General features: G+C 56.2%; 2 protein-coding genes across 2 annotated transcripts; one reads left to right on the forward strand and one right to left on the reverse strand.

Moving 5' to 3' along the window:
- The first annotated feature begins 460 nt into the window (after positions 1-460).
- RASGRP4 (RAS guanyl releasing protein 4) lies at positions 461-13310 on the forward strand. Its single transcript, XM_012657011.1, has 17 exons — positions 461-516; positions 2752-2936; positions 3131-3230; positions 3356-3424; positions 4029-4160; positions 4274-4427; positions 5598-5771; positions 7008-7124; positions 7934-8209; positions 9620-9700; positions 9792-9896; positions 10033-10151; positions 10265-10409; positions 11508-11544; positions 11623-11757; positions 11875-11987; positions 12467-13310. Exons 1-17 carry the CDS (start codon positions 494-496, stop codon positions 12521-12523), a joined length of 2022 nt encoding a protein of 673 aa, XP_012512465.1. The 5' UTR covers positions 461-493; the 3' UTR covers positions 12524-13310.
- A 444-nt stretch (positions 13311-13754) lies between these two features.
- Positions 13755-17035, reverse strand: FAM98C (family with sequence similarity 98, member C). The gene is made up of 8 exons (XM_012657095.1): positions 16995-17035; positions 16725-16873; positions 16516-16650; positions 15982-16187; positions 15652-15729; positions 15443-15559; positions 14938-15105; positions 13755-14049 (listed from the first exon to the last, which is right to left on the reverse strand). Exons 1-8 carry the CDS (start codon positions 17033-17035, stop codon positions 13906-13908), a joined length of 1038 nt encoding a protein of 345 aa, XP_012512549.1. The 3' UTR covers positions 13755-13905.
- Positions 17036-21101: the final 4066 nt, after the last annotated feature.

The raw sequence follows: 21101 nt of genomic DNA on the forward strand, positions 1-21101 counted from the left end.
ATAAAAGAAACATAAAAAGAAATATACCAAACATGTCTTGTGAGTTTCCATTCAAACTTTCGTGCAGTATATGCATGAATATGTCCTCGGAGAAATAACAGACTTTTCTTTTGAGTGTGTGTGTTTTTACATAAATATTAGTCACACGTTTTTTTTTTCTAAACCTGCTTTTACTGAAGTGTGACAGTGACAGTCCCCGAGACAGAAAGATGAGGGAGATAGAGCGAGCCCGCTGGGCCAGGGGGTGGGGGCCGGCAGCACCGGAAACCTCAGCCCGAAGGGATCCCCGAGTGGGGGAGGGGGCCTCTGGTCTCTCCCCAGCCTCTTCCTTCCCCCTGGCCTAGGGGTGGGTGGGGAGGGGCAGTTCCTCTTTCCTTCCCAAGCACTGCGGAGGCCCCAGCTCCCTAGGGGCTGAGAAGCTGGAGCCTTGGCGAGGGGGGAGGAGCTGAGCCGTGTTCTTTGCAAGACCCCCACCTTCGTCCCCCCAGGAAGCATGAACAGGAAAGACAGCAAGAGGTGAGAGGACCCTCCCTAGCAGCCCCTGGGCCTCCCACTGTGAGGGCAGGCCGGGGGAGATACTGACGAGGGGGAGGAGGGCTGGCTCCTCCAGGAGCCAGCACGGGGGTGCCAGGTGGCAGGATGCTTCAGGGAGGCCAGAGCCAGCTGGGGCTGCGCTGCTGCTTGCATCGGAGCATCTGTTCCTGTACCTTGTCCTTTCTCTCTCTCTGGAGTTTGAGCTCCTCCTTGCCACACCCCGCCCCCCCACACACACACCCAGCTCCCTATGCTGAATGTCCCTGTCCTCCCTGGGGTCTTCCTGGCTCCCCGTCACAATGGCCTGTCCTCTGGACTGGAAACCCCGGGCTCCTGCAGGGCCCTGCCCCAGGAGAGGGCAAGGCGGCTCCCCTGCCTCGTAAACCACCCTGGCTGCCCCAGACACTACCGGGGCTGCCGGTCTGCAGAGAGGGGCCTAGAACTGGCTGTGCCAGCAGGTTCTGGAATGAGTTTCTGTCTCCCGGGCAAGCTTGCCCTCTGTCCCCGCAGGGGCGGATGGTGGTGGGCTCCCCAGCCTGGGTAGCTCCTCCAGCCTCCCCCAGCATGACTCCAATGTGCAAAGGGATCCCTTCCCCATAATGCTCAGCAGTTTAGTGGTGGAGTCCTGGCTGCCTCATTTCCTGGCTGTGTGACCTTAGGTAAGTCACTCAACTGCTCTGTGTCTGTTTCTGTCAATAGAATAATCACAGACCCTACCTCGGAGGGGCCTTTAAGTGCTCAGCAAGACAGTCTAGGCCAGTGGTTCTCAAACTTGAGCTTGCATCAGAACCACCCGGAGGGATTGTAAAACACAGGTTACTGGACTTACCCCTGAAGTTTCTGATTTTGTCAGTCTGGGGGGGGGGGGTCTGAGAATTTGTATTTAAATCAAGTTCCCAGGTGATGCTGTTGGTACTGGCTGAGGACCCAGCTGTGGGAACCACTGGTCTAGATGCAGCGCGCCCCTCGGCCTGGCACAGTCAGCGCTCGGTGACGCCAGGCTTATTCAACAGCACTCAGTACCCGTGTACTGAGCCCTTGGGGTGTGCCCGGGTCCCCCCCCACCCCATGCCACAGGCCTAGCTTGGGTCTGCTGATCGCTTTCTCACTCTGCACCTCAAGTTCAACTCTCCCACTCTGGTCACCTAACGGCCTGGGCGAACTAAGTCCATTGCTGAGCATTTTTGAGGAAGGTCCATGAGTTTTCCTATGAGGAAACTGAGGCCCAGAGAAATTGACTATCACAAAGTCACACAGCCAGCAGCTCTGTCTGGAGCCCGGATTCTGCTCCGTCCTGCCTCCCACCCTCCCTCCTCTCCATTACCCTCTTTCCCCAACTGGAACAGGAGGCACGGGGCAGAGTGAGGGTTATTTTTAAACTTTCCCTGAAGCTGCCTCAGCCCCACGGACCCCTACCTGTGAGGAGCCCTGGGGAGGCCACTTTGCACTGGCATTTCCTCTCCAGGGTCCTAATCTAGGGACCCAGGCTGGAGGCTAAGACTCCAGGTCCTGCTGAAGGGCTAGCTTGGGGGGTGCTGTCTCCTTAGCAGGGGTGAAGGTGGGGAGAAGGGGAGAGAGACTCCCAGGGGTCTGTGTGCAGGAGCCTGATCTCAGGAGGCTGGAGGGGGGGCGTGCAGGGCGGGTGTTGGAGGCCAAAGGGGAATTCTGAGGGGTCGGCCTGAAGACAGAGCCTCCTGGGCTTCCCCTGGGGTGAGGGGAAGAGAAGTGATCCCAGGGGTCTTCTGCCATGATCCCCTGGGAGGTCAGGGGTAATCCCGGGGATCTGCCAACAGGAAGTGTCTTCCATGATGCCTTGGGACCAAACAGTCAAGAGGAATCTGGGGGCAATGCCTGGGGGAGGAAGTTCTTATGATTACCTGGAGGGTCCTTAGGAGTCCCAGAGGGCGGGGGTCTTCTCCTGCGATTCCCTGCGGGATTCATAGTGGTCTTCAGGCCCTTTTCCTCTAATCCCCTGAAGGGAGCAGGAGTAACCCTGGGAGTTTACTTGTAGGAGAAGGTTCTTCTGATTTTCCCCGGGAGATCTGGAATATTCCTGGGGGCTTCTCGCATAAGTCCGCGGTAGGTCGGGAGTAACCCTGGGGCTTTGCCTTTAGGAAGCTTCTCCCAGGGTGCCTCGGGGCACTGGGGCGAAGAGGCATTCTGGGGGTCTGCCCGAAGGAAGGGGCTCCCATGATTCAGGGTGGCGGGTACCCACAGGAAGTCCCACCAGGAATGCACGGGGAAGACAGGGGCAGGGGGCCGGCCCCGACAAGCCCGCCGCCACAAGACGTGCCCCAGCCCCCGGGAAATCAGCAAGGTCATGGCCTCCATGAACCTGGGCGTGCTGAGCGAGGGCGGCTGCAGTGAGGAGGAGATGCTGGAGAAATGCATCCAGTCCTTCGGTGAGCGGCCACCTCCCCGCAGCCTCTCAGTCCTAACGCCAGGCCAGGCACCCACTTCTCCCGGCCCCAAGCTTTGGGGGTACAAAATGGGAGCAGGGGTGTGTGGAACCAGGCAGTCCAACCAGCTCTGGACGCTGTGCTGTCCGTTGCCCAGGGCCCATTCTGACGCAGGGTCCCCCTCCTCCCGCCCCTAGACTCAGCTGGCAGCCTGCGCCATGGGGACCACATTCTTAACATGGTGCTGGCCATGCACAGCTGGGTGCTGCCTTCCGCCGACCTTGCTGCCCGTCTGCTGACCTTATATCCTCCCAGGACCATGGCCTGTAGGCAGAGGGTGGAAGGTGGGGACATGAGAGCGTGGGAGACGGGGACAGGGTGAGCAGGCAGGTCTGGATGCTGGATAACAGAGCCTTGACCAGAACCAAGTACCAGAAGGCTGCAGAGGACACACAGGAGCTGAGGCGGCTGCAGATCTGTCACCTGGTCAGGTAGGGCGGGGCCAAGATTTCTACTCCCATGACCCAAGACTCCCATCCTGCTATCCCCCAAAAAGTATCTGAGACTCCCCAGCCCAGTTCCCACAGACCCACCCCCACTCCCCAAAATCCCACTTCTGAGACACCTCTGGCTTGGTCCCTAAAACCCTCCCAGTTCTATTCCTTAGAACCCCCACTTCCTAGAGACCCCCAACCAGATCTCATGGCCCTTCTCCCAGCTGGTTTCCAAAGACCTCCAGCTCTGACCCCTAAAACGCCCCCTCCCACATACCCCAGCCTAGTCCTAAGACCTCCCCGCCCTGTCCCCCTCAAAATTTCACCCCCAGGAGCCCCCAGTCTAGAGACCCCCCCACTGTCCTGCTTCCCATCAGTCCCACTTCCAAGAGATCCCCCCGGCCTGTGTTAAGAGACCCCCATCCTACTCCAGAGATCTCACCTGTCTGGTGCCCCTCCAAATAAACCTGCACCTTCCAGAGACCCCCTGCACACCGTTAGAGACCCCCTAGCTTAGCACCTAGAGATTCCTCAGCCCAAGGCACCCCTTGTAGAGACCCCCACCCCCAGCTTCATCTCACCATCTCTAAACCACTCTCAGGTACTGGATGACTCAACACCCAGAGGCCGTACACCAGGAGCCCCAGCTAGAAGAAGCCATAGGTCGTTTCTGGGCCACTGTGGCCCAGGAGGGCAACTTGGCCCAGAGGAGCCTGGGAGATTCTTCCAACCAGTGAGTCAGCACCAAGCCTCCTCTCCTGCTCTACCCGCATTCTGCCATCTCCCTCCACACCCCCAAACCCTCAGCTTGGAGCCACTCCAATACCCTGCCCCTCTCGCCCCCAGCCTGAGCCCAGGTGGCCCCGGGCCCCCGCCCCCCATGAGCAGCCCAGGCCTGGGCAAAAAGCGCAAAGTGTCCCTGCTTTTCGACCACTTGGAGACGGGGGAGCTGGCTCAGCACCTCACTTACCTGGAGTTCCGGTCCTTCCAGGCTATCACGGTGAGGACCCCCCTCCCCACCCCGCCCCAAGCAGAGGATAGATGTAGGGTGGGGTGGGGCCTGGTGGGGGCCAGGCAAGACTGAGAGGACCCCTGCATGGGCATCCAAGCAGGGACCTCAAACTCTTAAACTGTCAAACCTGGGTGCTAGAGGGTCTAGGAAAATGAATGAAGCTGGCTGAGCACAGAGCCCCTGGGTTCAAATCCCATCAGCCCCTTCTTACCTGTGTCACTTTGAACTAGTTTCTCAACCTCTCTGGGACTCATTTGTAAAATGAAGGCCACAACACTTCATTGGATAGTTGGGGAATTAAACGACTGTATCTGTGTTAAAATGCTTACTGCAGTGCCTGGCACTTAGTAAGTGCTCGGGATATTTGATCACTTATTCATTTATGGAGGAAGCATTTAAATTCACCGTGCCTCAGTTTCCTCATCTGTAAAAAGGGGATATTAACAGTTCATGCCTCATAGGAACAGTGCCTGGTCCCGAGCAAATGCTATTTGGTGGAACAATTTGAAATTTCCGTATTTTACCTACCCAAATGTCAATTTCATGTGCTTCGGTATATGTATGTGTTAGCTTTTGCCATCTTGACGTCAGAGTTTCCAGGGAAGCTGGGGATCTGGTTCCTTAATGTGGAAATTTCCTGATTGCGTGTGTATATATGTAAATATACGAACATACGTGGTACAGTAGATGTGTGTGGAATACACGCTCTTTCAGAAGAACAAATAGAAGCTGATTTCAATCCTCTTCTCCATCCTCCCCTTTGCTGATTGTATACCAGTCAGGTATACAGTAAGAGCATACAGATGCACACCTGTGTGACCCTGAGCAAATTACTTGTCCTCTCTGTGCCTCAATTGCCTCATCTCTAAAATGGGAATAATAATAGCAGTACAAACCTCTTAGAGTTATGAGGATTAAATTAGTTAATATGATAAAGTGCTCAGAATAGGGTCTGGCTTTATTTAAACATTTTTCCTCAGATGGGAGAGGACCCTGGGGAAGTCAGGGACATGTGGCAGCCTGGGGGGGGGGTGACAGATGACAAAGGTCACTCAGACTAGACCAGGCTAGGACTTCAGAGGTCGTGACTGCTTGGAGATGGCGTGAGGGGCAGGGCCTGAGCACCACCGCCCACCCTGACGGCCACCTGACCCCCAGCCGCAGGACCTGCGGAGCTACGTTCTGCACGGCTCGGTGCAGGGCTGCCCGGCCCTGGAGGGTTCCGTGGGCCTCAGCAACAGCGTGTCCCGCTGGGTGCAGGTCATGGTGCTCAGCCGTCCCGGCCCCGCACAGCGCGCGCAGGTGCTGGACAAGTTCATCCAGGTGGCACAGGTAAAGCCCGCCCGCCTTCCCGCCGGCTTTCGGGGTCAGCCCCGCGGCGCTGCGAGAGTTACCTGACCTCGCTCTCCCAGGCCCCCGCCCCTGCAGGGCCACCCCAGCCCGGCCATCCCGGCGGTGACGTCACGCGTCTCCCGGCCCCGCCCCCGAGGCCACGGTCCGGGTGTTCTAACCCCGGACTGTGACTTCTTCCTTGGCCTTGACATCACCGCATCCAGTCTGCCTTGGCCCTAGACGTGGCTGTTAACGAAGTCCCTCCCGGCCCGGTCTCCCAAGCCTGTGCCCGAATGTTCTATTCTCAGGACAAGGAAAGCGTCCCTCCCGTGCCCCACCTTTGCCTCCGCCAAGCCTTCCGGCCCCAGGCCCCAGCGCCCCCTTCAGACAGTGACCGCACCCGTCCCCGTCACGCCCGCTCCTCCCTTCCCCGTCCCCCTGTGTCACGCACCTCCCCTCCCCCTCCGGATACCCTCCCTCCCTTCTGGGGAAAAGGGAAGCCCTCGGCCCCCACCGTGGCCGCACCCCCTTGTGCATTTCCACGCAGACCACGCCCTCCCCTGGCTGCTTCCCTCGCTCTGCTTCCTCCTGCCCGCTCCTAGGCCTGGGGGTTCTGTTGTCCCCAGGGGCCTCCTTGGTTTGAGCATCCTCCATTCCTCCCAAGCCCCCCTCTCTCCACAGCGACCTCTGCCCTTCGAATTTGGGAAAAGGGAGGGTGAGGGAATTCCCCTGATGCCCACGTGACCCCACAGCTGTCTCGCATCTGTCTGACCCCTGCATACCTCTCTGGCTCCATTCACCTCTGCCTGGCTCCCAACTCCTGCCCAGAGCCCACGCCTTCTTGTCTCCCCTCACCTGTCTGACTCTCAGAGCAGTCTGACCCCCAGGTGCCTGACACCCTGACACCTGTCTGACACACACCTGTCTACTCCCCAAATCTGTCCTCCTCCCATACCCGCCTGTTTCCCACATTTTCTAACCTCCCATGAGCCTGTCACCTGCCCGACCTCCCGCCCCAGAGCCCCAGATAACAATCTGATGCCCCTGTGAGGCCCACATGCCTGCTTGTGGCCACTCCTTCTGGACACACCCCCCTTCTGTCTCCCGTCTGATGCCCACACCGGGCCACTGCTGCACATGCCTTGGACCCCAAGTCACCCGGGATGTTCTCATCTGAACTTCCGACTTGCCTGTCCTACAATACCTGCCATCCCTATGCGCCGCCTCCCTTCCTAGAGTCTCCACCAGCTGCAGAATTTCAACACTCTGATGGCGGTCACGGGGGGCCTGTGTCATAGTGCCATCTCCAGACTCAAGGACTCCCACACCCACCTGAGCCCTGACAGCACCAAGGTGAATCCCCACTACCCTCTCCCAAAGTCCAAGTGATCAGCTGACCTGAACTCCCACCCTTAAATTCCCCAACCCCTGCCCATCCCTGCCCAGGAGCCCGGGAACCACCCGAGGACTTGCTCCTCCAAACCCCACAGACCTCCAGGCTCTGTCTGCCTTCTTCCCCCTTGTCATCCGTCCACCCACGGGCTGACCCCTCTCCACTCTCAGCGTGCCTGGTCCTGAGCGGGGTGTGAGGGAGGCAGATGCTAACAAACTTGCAGACCAGGTGGGGAGCTGAGACACACACCCAAAGATGCCAACATGTGTGCCACCCGAGGGAGGAGCATGGGTTGGAGATGTCCTGGGAGGTGGTCCGAGAAGAGTGAGTCATTCTTGAATCTGGCGTGTGGCTGAGGTCAGGAAGAGGCAGGAAGTTAGGCTGGAGATGCCCAGGGGAAGATCCCATTGAGCCTCAGCAGCTGGGCTAAGGTGCTTGGGCTTTATCCAGAGGGCAATGGGGAGCTAGGGAAGGTTTAGGAGCGATGACACGTGATTTCTCAGGTTTTTGAGAAATTGCTCTATCTAGCCTGGGAATGGCGGATAGTGGGGCCTCTCTGAGATGGGGACCCAAAAGGAAGAGCAGTTTGGGGAAGATGCTGAGACCAATGTGGGATATGGAGGGACAATGGTGGTGTCCCAAATGCCACTGGGCCCCTGGGGGTCTGGAGCGCACACAGGAGGCTGCTAGGACACTCCCCTCCAGGGGCCTCAGGGAACAGAACGGCCCTCCCGATAACATGCCCCTATGACATGTCCCTCCCACGCAGGCCCTGCTGGAACTGACCGAGCTCCTCGCCTCCCACAACAACTATGCCCGCTACCGCCGCACTTGGGCTGGCTGCACGGGCTTCCGGCTGCCAGTGCTGGGTGTGCACCTCAAGGACCTGGTGTCCCTGCACGAGGCACAGCCTGACCGGTTGCCTGATGGCCGTCTGCACCTACCCAAGCTGAACAGCCTCTACCTGCGGCTGCAGGAGCTGGCAGCCCTGCAGGGGCAGCAGCCGCCCTGCAGTGCCAACGAGGACCTGCTGCATCTTCTCACGGTGAGCTGCCTGCCCTGCCCAGGCTGGGCTCCCAGGGGCTGAGCGAGGAGACTGAGATTTAGGGTTCTGGGCGGGTGAGGGTCTGCAGGACCAGGGTAGAATCATGCTTGCCGTGCACAGGCTCTGAAGCCAGAGCTTCTAGGTTTTTTTTCTAGCTGTGTGATCTTAGGCAAGTCACTTCGCCCCTTGGCCTCAGTTTCTTTATCTGCAAAATGGGAGTGATAATACGACCCACTTTGGAGGATGGTTGAGGAGAATCAACCAATAATATAATTCATATAAAGTACTTCAAACAGTCTCTAGAGCACAGTGTGAGCTATGTAAATGATGCCCCTTGATTCCTCCAGCAACTCAAGTATCCATTGATCTGAGCTCTGGGATTGTCTGGGGCTTTCACACTCCTGAATGCCAAGCTTCTGAGCTTCTCATGCCAATAGTCCAAACTTCCAAGCTTTGACATATCCAGAAATCTAAGCCAAAAGCTAGTAATAGTTATTGATCATTTACTATGTCCCAGGCACTGTGTTAAAAAAAACCAAAAAACCCTCTCCACAGATCACTTCATTCTACCTTACAAACCTATGAGGCAGGGACCCTTATTGTGCCCATTCTATGGATTGGGAAACTGAGGCCCAGGAAGGCGAGGTCACTTGCCCACTGTCCCACAAGCAGTAAAACTAGGATTTTACTGCTGGCAGCCCAGCCTCCGAGCTGGCTTGGGACCGTGGGTGCGGGATCTGGCTACACTTTCCCTCAGTGTTTGAATCCAGTCTGGGATGCTAAGGGCCATGTAGTTTAAAACTGGAAAGTTGACTTGCTGTGACAGAACCAGCTACATAATTGGCAGGGTCCAGCGCAAAATGAAAACATGGGCCTCCTTGTTCAAAGTTATTAAAAATTTCAGTATGGTGACAGCAGAGCATTCAGCCAGGGGGGGCTGGCCTGCGAAGCTGGCCCTGCCCTAGGATGGTGGGTGCTCACGGCCCTCTGCTCTGCTGCTTCTGAAGGGCCACCAGCCCAAATGTTTCTTGAGCACCTGCTGTGAGCCCGGCACTCCCCGCTGCTGGGGACACCGCTGCTGGGGACACCGCAGGGAGCAAGTCAGAAAAACGATGGCTGTTGAAACAAAGTGTGGAAACATGGCCACTCTTAGCCCAGAACTGCTGTAGGGAAAACAATGGGCAAGTAACAGGGCTGCGATTTTAAATAGGGAGCGAGAAGATGGCATTTCTAGACGGGGAAAGGCACAGTGTGGAGTGCGAGGGGGGTGTGGTGGGAGAGATCTTAGGGGTCCCCAGAGAAAAGGGGCTCTGGCAAGAGGACAGAGAGTGGCGGTCCAGGCAGGGATGCAGGCTGCAGGCAGGAGGACGGAGACAAAGAGGGGTCTGTGACGCCCCTGCCCGCGCCCAGCTTTCCTTGGATCTCTTCTACACGGAGGATGAGATCTACGAGCTTTCTTACGCCCGCGAGCCCCGCTGTCCCAAGAGTCTGGTGAGACCTGGCCCCTGACCTCTGACCCTCCTCCCCCTCCACTGCCCAAGTCTCTGCGCTGACTAACTGTGCCCCTCTGTCCCTGCCCCAGCCACCCTCCCCCTTCAAAGCACCTCTGGTGGTAGAGTGGGCCCCTGGTGTGACACCCAAGCCGGACAGGGTCACCCTGGGTCGGCATGTGGAGCAGCTGGTGGAGGTAAGGCGGGGACAGTGGCCTGGCTGCGGGGGGCCAGGCGGGAGACACCTGCAGGGCCCTGCAGAGGGGCTGCGAGGCCGTGGGGCTCGCACCTCGCTCACCGGGCCGCGTTCTGCCTCCCCTCGCTGCTCCCCAGTCCGTATTCAAGAATTATGACCCTGAAGGCCGAGGAACCATCTCTCAGGAGGACTTTGAGCGGCTCTCGGGCAGCTTCCCCTTCGCCTGCCATGGGCTTCACCCACCTCCCCGCCAGGGGTAAGCGGTCCTGACTCCTGGGTCCCCGAAGACGAGGACACGGGGGTTGCCTGGACGCCCGGGTCTGGGGGAGGCAGGGCCCGGGTGTGCTGAGGCTCCGTCTCTGCCCCCAGGAGAGGCTCCTTCAGCAGAGAGGAGCTGACGGGGTACCTGCTCCGGGCCAGCGCCATCTGCTCCAAGCTGGGCCTGGCCTTCCTGCACACCTTCCATGAGGTCACCCTCCGCAAGCCCACCTTCTGTGACAGCTGCAGCGGCTTCGTGAGCACTCTGCCCCGGGGGCCCCCTCCCCTGCAGAGCCCCAATTCCTCACGGCCGGGCTCCGAAAACCAGCCCTGCCCTGGGGCACAGTCCCCAGACTCCAGAAAATCCTCCAGCCTCAGATAATCCCCACATTTCATATAAACCCTAAACACCGATACGCCCTACATCCTGGATAGTCTCCAAACCCTCGACAGTGCCCACATCCCGGCTAGTCCCCAGATCCCAGGCCAGCTCCACCTGGGACAGTTGCCAAACAGTGGACAAGATCCAAAACTCCAGATAACCTACAAACCTGGGTAGATTATGTCCAAACAGAATCGGTCTCCAAATCTCTAGACTCCAGACCACTCAAACACTGGATAAGTTCCAAATTCAAAGTATCCTCAAACTCTGGGTAACAGACAAATCTCTCAGTCTCCAAACCGAGACTAATTCACAAGCCTTGGATTACTTCCCAATTCATTTATTCACTCGCTAAATATTTACTGAGCACCTTTGTGCCTGGCAGTTCTAAGCTCTGGAGATACGGCAGGAACACAACAGACACAATCCCTGCCTGTAAAATTTACATTTTATATTTTTCTCTTTTAATTCCTTTTCAGAGACAGAGTCTCGCTGTGTCACCCAGGTTGGAGTGCAGTGGCACAATTATAGCCCACCGTAGCCCTGAACTCCTGGGTTCAAGAGATCCACTCATCTCAGCCTCCTGAGTAGCTGGGACTACAGGCGTGCACCACCATGCCTGGCTAGTTTTAAAAATTTTTTTGTAGAGACGAGGTCTCATTATATTACTCAGACTAGTCTCGAACTCCTGACCTCAAGAGATCCTCCTGCTTCAGCCTCCTTAAATGCTGGGTTTACAGATGTGAGCATCACGCCTAGCCAAGAATTTACATTAACGTCTAATTTCCCCTAATTCTAATATCCCAGATGATTCTTCAAACTTGAGACATTATAATTCTTTTAATTCCAGTTAAATCTCTAGCCTAGAGAATTTTCAGAACCTGGGTAGCTTCCATACTTCTGCCCCTCCTCCTCCAATCCATAGCCCTCCCTCCCCTAGGCTGGGTAACCTATTCTGCTTTCTCTTCCCAGCTCTGGGGCGTCACCAAGCAAGGCTACCGCTGTCGGGGTGAGTGGGGCATCGACGAGTGGGAAGAATGGAGGGCACAGATTGGGCCTCTGGCCATGAACCACTGCCTTCCCCCAGACTGTGGGCTGTGTTGCCACAAACACTGCAGAGACCAAGTGAAGGTGGAGTGTAAGAGGAGGCCGGGGGCCAAGAGCGATGCGGGCCCCCCAGGAGCCCCAGTCCCGCCCACACCAAGTCCCCCTGCCAGCTGTGGTAAGACCCCGAGCAGAGCAGTCCTGGGGAGGAACCTGGTGGACAGGAATTAAGTCCAAGGTCATGAGGCCCTTCCCATTATACCCACATCCCTTCCATCCACCACTCCACAAACAGGCTCCGAGGAAAATCTCTCCGACACACTATCCCTGGAACCTGAGACTGGGTGCCGCCTTCGCCATGCCTGGACCCAGACGGAGGCCCCACACCCTTCCTGGGAATCAGAGATGGTGAGAAGGAACTGCTCCCTACCCAGTTGGATATGGGGGAGACGGGTCATTTTGCCTGGGGAAACCAGACAGATGCAGGGAACAGCAGAAAAGTAAAAATATGCATGAGTCTTCTATTGCTAGGGTGGGAGGGTACAGGTACTAGTTCATTATTAATGTTGATGGAAAAATACAGATTTTAATGTGTTGGGGGAAAAAAGGAGGTTAACCACTAGTAGGACGGAAAAAAGGATTTAGGGAGAAAAAAAACCAATAAGATGGCAACAATAAGGCCAAATACATCAGGAACTACAATAAATGTCAGTGGCATAAATTCTGCTATTCAAGGGCAGGGACTCTCAGATTAGATTAAAAACTGAGTCCAAGGGGACATTCATTCATCCATTTACCACAGTCTGGGTGAGGCCATGCTCCTGGTGGTGAAATGTCTTCTAGATATAGTATGTTCCCCGAATCACCCGATGTCTTCCTCCTTCCAGGTCCCCTGCCCAGCGATGGCCCCGTCATCCACCTCCTCCTCCAAGCTGGATTCTTAGACACCACTTCAGTCTCCTCCCTTCCCCCAGCCAGTCCCAAGTCCTGCCCTGAGCCTCCAGCAGGGCTCCCAAAGGCACTGCTCCCTCCCTGTTCACGCTGTCTTTGGTGACATGCCCATCATCTCTTACCCTGAAAGTTATTTTCTTCTCTTGCATCACAGTGGGTACTGATCATACTTCCCTTTTCCTACACCAAGTATCTATGTAGCTCTGTGTTGGTTATATTTAGACTCAGGGATGATCTCACCACCTCCCTAAACTTCTATTTCACATACAAGGAGACTGAGGCTCGGAGAGGTTAAGCTGCTGGCTCCAGGGGGCAGAGATGCCAAGGACTGGAGGCAAGACTCAAAAGAGCAGGTAGTTCCAGACTCTGGGCTTCCAGAGACAGGAGAGAAGGCTGGGAAGGGGACGGAACAGGAGCCTGCGAATCCCTAAGTCAGATCACAGCTCTCCTCTGCTCGGAGCCCTCTTGTGGCTCCCCTCATCAGGGTAAAAGCAAGAGTCCTCACTGTGGCCCACAAAGCCCCACACGATCCGCCCCAACACCTCTCTGACCTCACCTCCCAGCCCTCACCTCCTTACTCGCCTTACTTCAGTTACACTGGTCTTGATGTTTCCTGAACATGCCCAAAATACTCCTACCTCAGGGCCTTTGCACTGGCTGTTCCCTCTGCCTGGAATGCTCTTCCTGAGGCCCACCTGTCTCCCTCTTTGGGACTTTGCTCAAGTGGCCCCTTCTCCATGAGGCTTCCCTGACCATACTCAAAGACACAGTCCCCCCCCCCCCACAGTCCCCATCCTGCTTCTCTGCTTTATTTTTCTTCACAGAACTTTCCCCATTTGACAAACTAGACATCTGACCCGGTCCCCCTTTGAATGTCTGCCTTTCCTCACCAGGAATGTCAGCTCCAGGACAGCGGGGATTTCTGTCTCTGTCTTTCCCTGCTGTGTCGCTGGTGCCTGGAACACGGCTGGCATGTGTGGACACCTCACAAACGTTCGTCCAACGCCTGAATATACCCTTCCCCACGCCCCCAGGAAGGGACAGATGTATTGCTAAGAGCAAAGGACTTTGCAGGTCAGAGCAACAGGGGCCTGTCCAGACCCAGGGAGCAGAGACCCACACCGCCCGCCAGACCGAAGCACCCCAACCTGGCCCTGCAGAGATATGTCCTACGGCTGTCATAAATTAAATTTATTTTTCAGAAAACTCAGTTCTTGGTGTGGAGTGGTGGATGGGGCTAGGACATTAGGGGCCTCAGGAACAGGGGATAGGGGGCTTTGGTGCCAAGTACCAAGGGAAAGCCTCGAACTGGCTCCCCAGGGCTTACCACTGGCATTAGCATCTCGTGGAGGAGCCCCCTGCCAGCGGTCCCACTTCACTTCTTCTTCTTCTTGTGGCCCCGATACTGGCGGCCCGGCCTCTGCCCACCCCCGTCTTCTCTCCGGTCTCGCCAGCTGGGCATGGGGGCCTCCAGCTCATTTGGGCGGCCCCCCCGGTCTGGCACATTGCCCATAAGCACCTGAGAGGTGATTAGACTTGAATTTCAGAGAAAAAAAAAAATCTTGGACAAGGAGGCCAGAAAGCAAAGGGAACAACAGCGTGACGTTGAAGAAGGAAGGGCCACTGTTGACTATTTAGGTATAGTGGCTGGGGCACAGAGCACTGAATCGGCGGAAGATAAAAGCACGAAGCTTTTGAACTGGGTTCCAAGGGCCTCAGCAAGAGGGAAATGAAGGGGAGGGTGACGGCAGAGGTCCAAGTCCCCACCCAGCACTGACAAGAGTGCCCCAACTTTGTCTATTTCATATATGGGGGTTTGTACAACATTCTCAGCAAACTAGTGTTTTCTTCTAAATATCCATCATTTGGGCACCACCTGTAATATTATTTACTTACTATATTTCCTTAAAGTAAATCACTTTTTTCTTATATTTTGCCTTACTTTTTTGCCGTCCTAGACTTTACTCCCTAATATGCATTCACGTAAGTGTTATTAAGACTACTTACAGAGGTATGAGGCCAGATACCTAATCATTTAAACAAGGGTATTTCTGGTTTTTTAAAATGGTTTTTAAAAAACAAATAATACAATAAATAGGGTGAGGTTGTGGGGAAGGATTTTAAGGCTAAGGTGGAGAGGTGGACAGGGCTCCATAAATAGCTGGTCTTTGTTTTCAAGCCACTGGGGGACTGTGAGAGGGTTCTGAGCTAAGAAAGTACAAGGTACAAGGTCACATTTTTTTGTGACAAAGGTCCTTCTAGCTACCATATCAAGTGGCTGGATTACAGGCGGTGAGTCCAGAGACCAGGAACCCAGGTGGGGCAGGACAAGCTTGGACCTGAGCAAAGGCTGAAGGGGAATTTGACGGCCAAGGATGCCAGGGCCCTTCCTCACCCAGGTGCCCACCTTGTTGATAGCACAGCAGGTCCCTCGGCGGGCAGCCACGCTGGTGGCTGGGACGAGACGCGACAGGTCGGCTCGGGCAGCGAGGACGTGCGCAACGGAGACATCTGATTCTGGGGTCAGAACCTCTCGAATCGGGATCAGCACTGCCTTCATGGCTTCTCCTTGGGCCTGGTGGGGGGAAGGGGTGGCATGGAGAAGGTGCCCAAGAGCCCTCCCCGGGTGACATCTGTCATCTTCGAAGCATCTCTTCCCCACTCAGGGCCTCACTGCCGACATCTCTAAAGAAGGGGGAAAGCTCTGAAAACACTCCCAGCTTAGAGCTGGGAATTCTACGATGCCCTGGGAGCCCTGAGATTCTAGAAGCCCCCAAACTCACAAGATTGTAAAATTGCCTAAGCTTCAGAACTTCCAAGAGGGTAATATTTCTGGCCCCCATTCCTCCTCCCTGCAGCTGTCGCCCCGACAACTGGGCCTCCCTGCTCCTGCCAAGGTCCTCTGCCCACACCTCTGCCCGATCACTCCAGTGGAAAGCAGATGTTGTGAGGTCAAGGCGCTTGAGAAGGAGGCAGCGGCGGGAGCAGTACTGATCTCTCAGGCTTTGGGACAGAGACTCCAATGCTTCCTGGGAGAAAAAGTCTTTGTCATGCCAGCAGTCCCTCTCACTCCCATCTCTGGATGAGGACACTGTTCACATCCCGCCACACACAGTCTTACCCATCTGGGTGCATCTAGAGCACAGCTGAGGAGGGGCTGCATGGACCCTGGGGGCAAGGAAGGCAGCAGTTCTGAGATCTGATGGGAGAAGAAGTCAGGCCAACTGCAGTAGAAACAGGATGGAGTCCTTGTGGACCCCAGGTCCCCGTGGACCCCGGTTCTCCATGGCCGTCAGGACTAGGCAATGGAAATGAGAATGGCACTCGCAGCTCTAGAAAACCACGCCTGTGGGTGGGGCACTCCTGCCGCACTTCTTTGGAGAGAAGATCCACGCCTCCCCACCCAAGGAAAGTGGAGCAGCCCCGGTGGGGAAGGGGCTCTGACTCTCACCTTAGCATGCAACTCCTGCAGCAGCCGGCTGGCAGGGGTCCCCGGTGTAGGTCTGGGCAGCCCCAGCGCTTGGAGGGTAAGACTCAGTTCCTGGACCATGCCAGCTTTCTCTTCTGCCCCTTCCCCAGGGGAAGACACAGGGCTGGGATCCAGCGAGGGGTACAGGCGCAAAAGGCGGGCAGCCTGGAGCTCCGAGCAAAGAAAACCTAAAAGTAGGAAAAGGGAGCGGTGCAATCAAGGGTTGCTACTCTAGCTACCATAATCAAAAAGCTACAGGGCCTTTTACTCCTGCCCACCTGAAATCCTGGCTCCACCTCCAGAATAAGCCCCACCTCGAGATCGTGTCCCCTCCTTGGAATTTGACTCCCGCCCACCTGCCCACCTCCTAGCCCAAACCACTTGAGCTACCAGACCCTCCCACAAATTTGTAGCCCCGCCCATCTCAGAGCCCTATGCCCGCCCTAAAATTCTGACCCCGCCCTCCTGGAACCTCGGCGCTCCCACGACCGCATCCCAGGCCAGCCCCCGGCTCACGCAGCAGGCGCAGGCCCGCGTCCGGCTCCCGTAGCGCGGCGGCGCAGTCTCCGCCGCAGAGCGCGCGATCCGGGCAGTGCAACTCCCGCAGCAGGCCCACCAACTGTCGCAGAAATTCCTCCTCTGCGTCCGGGCCTGCAGCGGGCAGGACGTCAGGGCGCGGCGAAAGCAGCGGCTCCATCCCGCCGACTCTCCTGCCCCATACGTACCGTCGCCGGCGCTCAGCACCTCAGCGCCCTCCTCTAGCTGCTGCTCCAGGGCGCCCAGAGTCGCCAGCTCGGCCGCCAGCCGCCCGCATAGAGCCCTGAAGTCTGGGCACGAGGTGCCCCGCGACGCCGCCCCCGGGAAACCCCCATACCTGCGGTGGGGCCGAGGCAGTGGTAGGGGTCGGGGAGGTCAGCGAGAGTCCCCGCCCGTCCGCGTCCTGAGGGCAAACCTGCCCTTCCTGCACCCACCAGCGACACCGCACGCCCTCTTACCCTAGAGCCTGCAGGTCCCGGGCCACCGCGGCCCCCTCCATGAAAGCGTCTCCTCTGCGCCGGTGCGCGCCCCCTGCCGGCTGGCGGTAGGCCCCGCCCCTGGAGCGCCGTGCGCAGCCTCCCCGGGGCAGAGTATTGTAGCGGCACCGACCAATCAGCCTCTTCTCGCGAGGGAGCTTCGGGCTCCAATTGGCGCAGGAGGAGGCAAAACCCTCCCCACGGCCGCCAGCACCGCCCCACGGGTAACCTGTAGGGAGTCTGGGAACGCCCCCTGGCGCTGTAAATTCCAGAACGTGCGTTCAGGTCCCCGCTGTCACGACTAGCTACCGGGTGTCGCTACCATGGAGACATAAAAGCAACTTCTGTTTCCTTTTTTTCAGCTTCCCTCAGTTGCTTCTGCTCTTAAAGCGGAGTGTTGTTCACCCAACTCTGCCCTAAATCCAGAAACTCGCTTCCTCTTTTCTGCCTTAGGGTTGGAATTACGTTAGGGACCCAGGAATCCCCGCTCGCCCCTCACACCCGCTCCCCACCAGAGCTAGGGCCCGCTCATCGAGCACAAAGTGCCCGTTAGGCCTTGGAGTGAGCAGGTACAATACGCCACAGTTATTACGAGATCGCACCCTAGCAGTCAGGCAAACAAGGGTTAGGGTTTGACTCCCCTACTCATCAGCTCTGTGTTCCTGCCGAATTGTTTCCCATCTGTGTGAGGACAGTAATGGGACCTACCTGTTCGGAGTTGTTTGTGAGGATTAGAGTCCTGTATGTAAAAAGTGCTTAGCAGACACAGGGTACTCAATTAAAAATAACAACTAACAAATTAAGCATTTAGTGTGTGCTTTTGGGTTAAAGTGTCTTATCCCCATTTTACAGAGGAGAAAACCGAGGCTGAGAGAGGGTAAGTCACAGAGTGGTGGTGGTGCCAGGACTCAAAGATCTAATTCCAAATTCCATGTTCTTTAACCACTGAATCTATTTCTTCTGTTATTGCTGCTGCTTTTATTGCTGTTGTTAATAATGGTTCCAGATCTAATCTCTTCCTTACTCTATCCGGGTTTCCAGCAGTTCCTAGATAATTCTGCTGGGAGGGGGAGTGGACTGGGAGCCTCCGGGAAGAACCGAGGGCCAGAGTTTTTTCCTCAGGGACACAGCCTGCCTTTAATAGGGTCTCTCAAGAGCCCTGATTACTCCAAGGCAGGGCACTCAAGGGACCATTTGTTGACCTCAATAAAACATTTAAAATTGCTCAGGTTCAACGACTGTTGGGAGCTATGTAAAAACAAAAAAGATTGCTCAGTCCAAAAACTTGGACTTATAACCTTGTCTCCTCTCCTTACAGCAAACCCCATATGTGAATCTGTGGACTCTACCTTCAAAACAGAGCCAGTATGTGCCGACTTCTCCCCACTCCACTGCACTCACTCTCGTCCTGTCCACCATTGTCTTGTCCTGGATGGTCACAGCAGCCTCGTCACCGTTAGCCTGCCCCCACCCCCAGTCTGTCTGTTGCCTACATGCAGCAGAGAACACCTGAATCAGGCCACATCCCTCTCATGCTTGGAGCCTTCCTGTGGCTCCATCTCCCTCAGCATAAAAATCAAAGTCCATACAATGGCTTCCATGAGCCCACAGATCTGCCCTGTCACCTCCTAGTACTCTTTTTTCTTTCTCCCTGCCAGACACTCTAGCTTCCTCAATGTTCCTCAGACTTCCCAGACACACTTCTGCCTCAGGGCCTTGCACTGGCTGTTCCCTTTCCTTGGAATGCTCTTCCCTGCAGACATCCGCAGGACTCGCTCACCTCATTCAGGGCTTTATTCAACTGTCAGCTCCTGTGTAAGGCCTAGCCTGACCACTCTGGCCAAAACTGCCTGTATCCCCCATCCCCATTTTATTTTTTCTTTATAGTTTATATCATTTCTAGTATATGAAGTCATTAACTTATTGTGTCCCCCACCATAAAATTGATAAGCTCTTTGTGGGAAGGGATGTTTGTGTGTTCTGCTCACTGCTTTTTTCTCAGTGCCTACAACAGAGCCTGGCACGTGATGGGTGTTCAGTATATGTGCTTGTTGAGGGATATAAAACTCAGCTGGACCGTCTGCTTGGGACTAAAGGATGTGGAGGGGAAACAAGAATTTAGGCAGAAAACTGGCAGTTCAGAAAGGTGAGCGGATGGGGCACGCCACTACAAATAAATAACACAGGCTGAGACTTTGTCACAGACATTTCTTGGAGCAGATCTCATGCCCCTCTCCCCCGGTGACAAGGCTGGGTCTTTGGCCCCCATCCTCCCCCACCATTTCAGCCTGCACTGACATTGACAATAGTGAGGTCACAGACTGGCTTGGAATCAAGATCAGGAAGATAAATGTTGGGGTGCCTCCCCCAAGTCTGGGGGCCAAGCATCCAATCTGAGGGGCAAGCAGCTGGGAAATTGGGCCTGGGGGCTCCAGGGTCTGAGGTCTTCCTGGGTCCCAGGGTCAACCCTCCATGCACCCCTGATTTGGGGGCAATGAAGGGTAATCATGGATCAGAGGTGGGTACCAGCAGGGAGCAGGACTGGGAGACCTGGGAGAGGCGCTGCTGGGATGTGGCGCCGGGGAATCTTTCCCCAGCCCCCACTGCTTCATCCGCGTCCCACAGCACCGTACAGCACTCTGGCCCCCCCGTCCCACCCCTCCCCAAAACGAGGTAGGTTAAGAATGGAGCTTCCCCCCCGCCCACCACGGAAGGGGGGAGACCGAGGCACAGAGAGGGGGAGGGGGACCCAGGCTGCCCCAGCCCCCAGTCCCTCCACCCTCAGCTCTGGTGGGTCTGACAGTGATGAGAGCTGGGCAGAGTGGGGATGGGAGGGACACCCCACCCCCTTTTCTCTCACCCATCCCAGGGTCTGGTTGGGAGAGCTGAATCTCACAGGTTCCGGATGTAATAAATAGTTAATAATTTAAAAGAAGTGACAAGAAAACCTATCCCTTGAACCCCTACAAGGCCGTCCACGTCTGGGTAAATAAGAAAGGGAAGTGCACATTTCCAAATGCTTGGGGGCCAGATGCAGGCCCCAAGCCCAAATGCTGAGACTGTCTTGCTCCAAGACTTTGAACCCCTCCCCCAATACAGGACACCAGACCTTAGGTACATTCCCATTCCACTTAGGGGAATATACCTAAGAGGTCCCATTCCACCTAGGGGAAAGACAGTGTGGCATCCCCCTTGCCCAGAAGAAGGCCATGAAACAGGCTCTCGAACTTTCTGCAGCAACATCCCACTCGGAGGTGGAAGAGAAGGGGTTAATGGGGAGGCAGAAGATAAAAAGAGGGACCTGGACCGGGGCTAGGGCTCAAGGTTGGGCGTGGAGGAGGGTCTGCAAGGCCAGGGACTGGGGGGCGGTGGGGGGGGCAGGGGGGGTCTGAGCAGAGCCATAGCTAGCCCAAGAGGAGCAGTTGCGCAGCCTCCTGCTGGGGGCCCAGCTTGGCCAGCAGACTGCAGTGTGAGTTCCAGCCCCACTCACCCCCTGGCTGTTGCCTTTGCTTAGTGAACAGCCTGCACAATTATCTGTGGCAATGGTGGGTCCTAGAGGTGGGAGTGGGGGAACTCCCAGCTGTTCTAAAATCTAGGAATATGAGTTCAAAATAGTGGATAAAGGGGTAATTCTGAGGATAGCTGAGAGGCTTGGGCTGAGGCCCTGGGGACCAGAATTCAAGAGTCTGGGACCGTGGGATCTCAGGGGCCTACAGACACAGGATTCAAGGGGTGGCATGTCTCAGAGGATGTACACAAGGGGCCTGGGGAATCAGGGGTAGAGGCATCTGGGGGGCTTCATCAGGCTAGAGAGATTTGAGTCAAAGAAATCTGGGATCTGAGAGTGCTAGGGTCCTGGGGCACCTCGAATCTGAATGTCTCTGGTATGGAGGGACCAAGGTCTTGGATCAGGAACAATCCCAACATTGTAGGGCTTGAATCCTGCATCTGGGGGGCGGTCAATGGCACCTTGGGGTCTTGGATTCAGTACTCCTAAAGCACCTTGGGGGTCACTCAAGGGCTCAGGGCCAAGGGGTCAGAGGTCTGGGTTGCCATGGCCAACCCATCCTCTGGGAGCTGGACCCCCAA

This window comes from Propithecus coquereli, unplaced genomic scaffold (genome assembly GCF_000956105.1).
Source record: "Propithecus coquereli isolate 6110/MARCELLA unplaced genomic scaffold, Pcoq_1.0 Scaffold53, whole genome shotgun sequence".
NCBI lineage: Eukaryota > Metazoa > Chordata > Mammalia > Primates > Indriidae > Propithecus > Propithecus coquereli.

Excerpts from the sequence above, each read along its gene's own strand:
- RASGRP4 (XM_012657011.1), top strand. The coding sequence starts at position 494 with ATGAACAGGAAAGACAGCAAGAG. Across the intron at positions 5,772-7,007 it reads AGTTCATCCAGGTGGCACAG|AGTCTCCACCAGCTGCAGAA; the intron begins GTAAAGCCCGCC and ends CTCCCTTCCTAG. Across the intron at positions 9,897-10,032 it reads ATGTGGAGCAGCTGGTGGAG|TCCGTATTCAAGAATTATGA; the intron begins GTAAGGCGGGGA and ends GCTGCTCCCCAG.
- FAM98C (XM_012657095.1), bottom strand. The coding sequence starts at position 17,035 with ATGGAGGGGGCCGCGGTGGCCCGGGACCTGCAGGCTCTAGG. Across the intron at positions 16,651-16,724 it reads GGTGCTGAGCGCCGGCGACG|GCCCGGACGCAGAGGAGGAA; the intron begins GTACGTATGGGG and ends TGCCCGCTGCAG. Across the intron at positions 15,106-15,442 it reads ACTGGAGTGATCGGGCAGAG|GCCCAAGGAGAAGCCATGAA; the intron begins GTGTGGGCAGAG and ends TCCCCCCACCAG.